The sequence below is a fragment of the Phacochoerus africanus genome, chromosome 2, assembly GCF_016906955.1.
Source record: "Phacochoerus africanus isolate WHEZ1 chromosome 2, ROS_Pafr_v1, whole genome shotgun sequence".
NCBI classification, from domain to species: Eukaryota; Metazoa; Chordata; class Mammalia; order Artiodactyla; family Suidae; genus Phacochoerus; species Phacochoerus africanus.
Genome location: NC_062545.1, coordinates 248,918,946 through 248,923,633, shown reverse-complemented (window position 1 = coordinate 248,923,633; position 4,688 = coordinate 248,918,946). Strand labels below are relative to the sequence as shown.

Here is a 4,688-nt window from a genome sequence, read left to right as displayed (position 1 = left end):
TGTCTTCCTCTGACTTACTTAATATGGTACTCTCTAGGTTCATCCCTGTTGCTGTAACGGCATTGTTTGATTCTTTTTTATGGCTAATGTTCCACTGTATATATGTACCACATCTTCTTTATCCATTCCTCTGTTGATGGACACTTATGATGTTTCCATGTTTCAACTATTGTAAACAGTGCTGCTATGAACACTGGGTTGCCTGTATCTTTTCGAATTATGGTTTTCTCTGGATATATGCCCAGGAGTGGTACTGCTGGATCATGTGGTCATTCTATATTTAGTTTTCTGAGGAACCGCAATATTGTTCTCCATAATGATTGCACCAATTTACATTCCCACGAACAGTGTAGGAGGGTTTCCTTTTCTCTGCACCCACTCCAGCATTTATTATTTATAGACTTTTTGATGATGGCCATTCTGACTAGTATGAGGTGATGTCTCATTACAGTTTTGATTTACATTTCCCTAATAATTATTGATGTTGAGCATGTTTTCATGGGCTTTTCACTCATTTGTCTTCTTCAGAGAAATGTCTGTTAAGATATTCTCCCCATTTTCTGATTGGGTTGTTTTATATATATATATATATATATATATATATATATAGCTGCAAGAGATATTTGTATATTCTGGAGATGAATCCTTTGTCAGTTGCTTCACTTGCAAAAATTTTTCTCCCATTCTGTGGATTGTCTTTTCATTCCGTTTAAGGTTTCCTTTGCTGTGCAAAAGCATTTAAGTTTGATCAGGTCCAGTTTGTTTATTTTGGTATTTATTTCTCTAGGAGGTGGATCAAAAAAGATATTGCTGTCACTTATGTCAAAGTGATCTGCCTGTGTTTTTCTCGAGGAGTTTTATAGTATCTGGCCTTACATTTAGGTCTTTAATCCATTTTATTTTTGTGTATGGTGTTAGAGAATGTTCTAATTTGATTTTTTTACATGTAGCTGTTCAGTTTTCCCAGCACCATTTATTGAAGAGAGTGTTTTTCCTCCATTGTATATTCTTGCCTCCTTTGTCAATGATTAGTTCACTGTAGATGAGTAGGTTTATCTCTGAGGTTTCTATTCTGTTCCACAGATCTATATTTCTGTTTTGGTGCCAGCACCATACTGTTTTATTGACTGTAGCTTTTCAGTATAGTCTGAAATCAGGGAGCCTGATTCCTCCATTTCCATATTGCTTTGGCTATTCAGGGTCTTTTGTGTTTCCACACAAATTTTAAAATTGTTTGCTCTAGTTCTGTGAAGAATGCCATTGGTAATTTGATATAGACTGCACTGAATCTGTAGGTTAAGTGGGTAGTAAATTTTTGAAATACTTTTCAAAAATAAAAAAAGAACAATTTCTTTTCTTAAAAAACTTATTTTCAATAAATAGTTAAATAGCACATAAGGATCAATGATTAAAAACTCACAAAACACATCAACAAGTAAAATCTTTGGTTGGTACCTCTAATCAACAAATAAAACCTTTGGTTGGTACTTCTAATCATATTCTACAAAGTACAATAATTCAATTTCAATTAAAAGACATATAAAGAAGATTACTGAACAACATTGAAAAGAGATGAGTCTAATTCTGTGCTTGTCCATTTTCAATCCTAAAATTCATAGGAACTAAACAGAGCTTAGAAAGACTGAGATGTGGCACAGTGTCCTGGGTTTCCACTACCCATTCATGTGACTGCTGGAAAGTTACTTCAAAACCATCTGGACTGTTTTCTCCTCTATAAAATGAAGAGTAGAATTAGCCAATCTAATGATCTACATAAGTAAATGGACTTGTTTATACCTCGTTTCTGGAAGTTTTCAGTGGTGCCCATAATAGAACAAATACTTGTTTTCAAGTAACAGTGTAGCACAGATGAGTTTAAAGTCTGTCTAAACTTTTCTGTTGGGCTGAAATGATCCATAAAGAGATCAGTGAACTATAATTTGTTTGAACCATAAATTCTTATTACTGAAATCATCAAGCCATAAGTACAGGACACCATGGAAAGCTGTGGAATGATTTAAGAACTAGCTTCCAGTCTCACAGATAACTTGCCAAGGTTTTGGTCTACGTGTATCTACAATTCCTTTTGACAGTCACTTTAACCTAACACAACTTGATAGACCAAAATCCAACTTGCAAAAGAAATAATTTAAGAGATGAATTACATTAAGTAATATTTTAAATGACTATTCATTTATCATAAGGATTTCCTATAGGGTTTCTCCCCATTTAATGATACCAAATCACCTTACAACTTTCCGGAGTGCTTGGTTAGACATTTCAGTGTAAAGGCCCTAAGTGCACAACAGACATGGCCCTGACAGCACAGAAGTGCACTCACTCTGAGAAGAGCAATAAAATCCTGTGTTCAGGCAAAGAGGTCTGTGCCTTCCTCAGCAAGATGCTAAAATGAGGCTAATATAAAAAAACTGTCAAAAGTACTTTGATTTAATGCCAGGTGAGAGAGTAAGCAATATTACTCAATTGACAACTGTTATCAAAGCTTTGAGATGTATTCTTACCTGATAGTTTGGGGCAAATTTAAGTTCACATAAGCTCATGAGAAAGAAATGCAAGTTCGAGGGAAATCCCCTGGTCTCTGTACTTATGTGTTTCCTTGGACCATTCTGAGTCTGTGGGGACATCCACTGAATGCAGGTGAAAAGAAGGACTTAGTTGGAAAATGTACTGTTCTGATAAATGCATTGTGTTACAAGTGTGAATGCTGAGTAGAATTTAATGACATTATGACCTTGCTATTTTGGGGGAATGAGATTTTGACAGAGCCTCATCCAGAGTTCTTCTGACCACCAAACCAAAGAGGTCATTTCAGCCTTTCATAAATCAAATATCTTCTTTCTAGAGTGGCATAAAATTTAAATTCCTCCATAGTGTATACAATGGAAACTCATAATCTCAAATCCATCAGTTTCCTATCTGTAGTTCAGAAGGTTTTAAAATCGATGTACCATCAAGAACTTTGAGGAAATAAAATGTCCCAGAGACAATCAAATAACATTTTTTTGTATTCTGGGCTCAACAATGGGATTCACCTTTGAATCCAAGCATCATCAGGGTAGCCATGTGATGGTAAGTTCTGTCAGATCCATGCTATTTCATTCATTTATGGGTACTGCCCCTCCCAGCATAATGCTCCATAACAGAGAAGACAAATTACATGTTCATTAATTCATTAGAGTCTGGTATTACATTCTCTACATACTCTAAATCTTTTGCTACGCTCTCTGTTAAATGAGTTGTTAAGAGGTAATATTTAGGTCTTCATAATTATATTTGAATGTTACAGGTCTTAAATCAGCACAAACTCAGGCTGAATTAAAAACTTTAGTATCTAATATCTAACATGTGAAACTAAGGTGTTAGAAAACCTATTTTAGCTGTTTTCATAAGAAAACTGTAAACAGTCGTAAATTATCACGTCTTTGCCTATTACAAATATAATCCAGCATTTGCTTTCGATATAACATATATATAAACAGCCTGATGCAAGTGAGACCTCACATTTCCACAGAGATAAGGATGCAGGGCACTTCTGCATGTATCTGCTGCCTTCCTGTGATCCTTACGTGTCAGAAGGGTTTTTCCTCCACAGATTTTCCCACGAGTCTCCAGGTTGGTATCTGCAGGGGCTATCTTTTTGTTTGCCTGTGTTGTTCACCCTTGATCAAATATCCCCCATTTTTCAAAATAAACTTTAAAATATGTTTGGAGGGAAGCATTTTCAATTCATCCAAGATCCATTATGATATAAGCCCCTTCTTATAAATGAAAACATATTGAGTGAAACAGTGATTTTTCAAACAAGTTTTTAACCTATAGCAGTTTTTTTTTTTTTTCAAACAGCATCTTATACAGAACTTGGAATTATAAAATAGACAAAGACAGGCTGCTCTGCCTGAACCACCAGGAGATGGTGGACTCCCAAGCCACATCCCTCGTGGCCCCTTTTCAGCATCCCTGCAGCTGACCCTAAGCCACCTCCTATGAAACATAAATTCGTGCCTCACAAATTATTCATCAAGTTAACTGGGGAATATGCAAAAGGCTGTTGACAGCTAGTGACTTCTGAACCAGTGCCCAGGGTAATGACAGCCAGAGTCCCACTATGGAAGGTGGTGCCTTGGGCCAGGCGATGGAACCTGTTAGTCACCAAGGAGAGTCCTGTCTGGCAGGTGGGGTCCTTGAGGAAAGAGGCCCAGAATGTTTCCGGGGGCAGCCACTCCAGTTTGCTGTAGGCTTTGCTCCCCCAAGACCTTCACCAGGAAGTTGATGTACCTCATTGCCAGGCGAAGCGTTTCATTTTTGCTCAGCTTCTTGTCGGGAGGGTGAGTGGGGATGAGCTTCCTCAGCCTAGCGAAGGCACTGTTGACGTTCTGCTGCCTCCATCGCTCTCGGGTGTTTGTGAAGATCTTCCCGGTCATGTTGGAGTTCCTGAGACAAGGAAGAGAAAGGGCCCTGAGGGCCAACACCTTGTCAGAGGCCTGGTAGGTAGCACATGTCCTGTCAGCAACTTGAGATTAATCTTCTCCACCCAGATTTTAGGAGCTGCATTTCCTCACTTGAAGGTGCTTCGAGTCCTTCTTTCAGCAAGGAAAGAAAATGCGGCAGAAAGAAGGGCAGGATAAGAACACCTTCCTTCAGCCTTTCTCTCCAGCTGTTTTGAAGAC

At 37.9% G+C, this 4,688-nt stretch overlaps 1 protein-coding gene across 1 annotated transcript; it reads right to left on the bottom strand.

Annotated features, from left to right (window-relative positions):
* Window positions 1-3,310: 3,310 nt before the first annotated feature.
* On the bottom strand, window positions 3,311-4,472 carry TAL2 (TAL bHLH transcription factor 2). Its single transcript, XM_047769576.1, has one exon. It carries the CDS (start codon window positions 4,440-4,442, stop codon window positions 4,164-4,166), a length of 279 nt encoding a protein of 92 aa, XP_047625532.1. The 5' UTR covers window positions 4,443-4,472; the 3' UTR covers window positions 3,311-4,163.
* Window positions 4,473-4,688: the final 216 nt, after the last annotated feature.

What these genes read in the sequence shown, in the direction of transcription:
- TAL2 (XM_047769576.1), bottom strand. Translation starts at nt 4,442, where the DNA reads ATGACCGGGAAGATCTTCACAAACACCCGAGAGCGATGGAGGCAGCAG.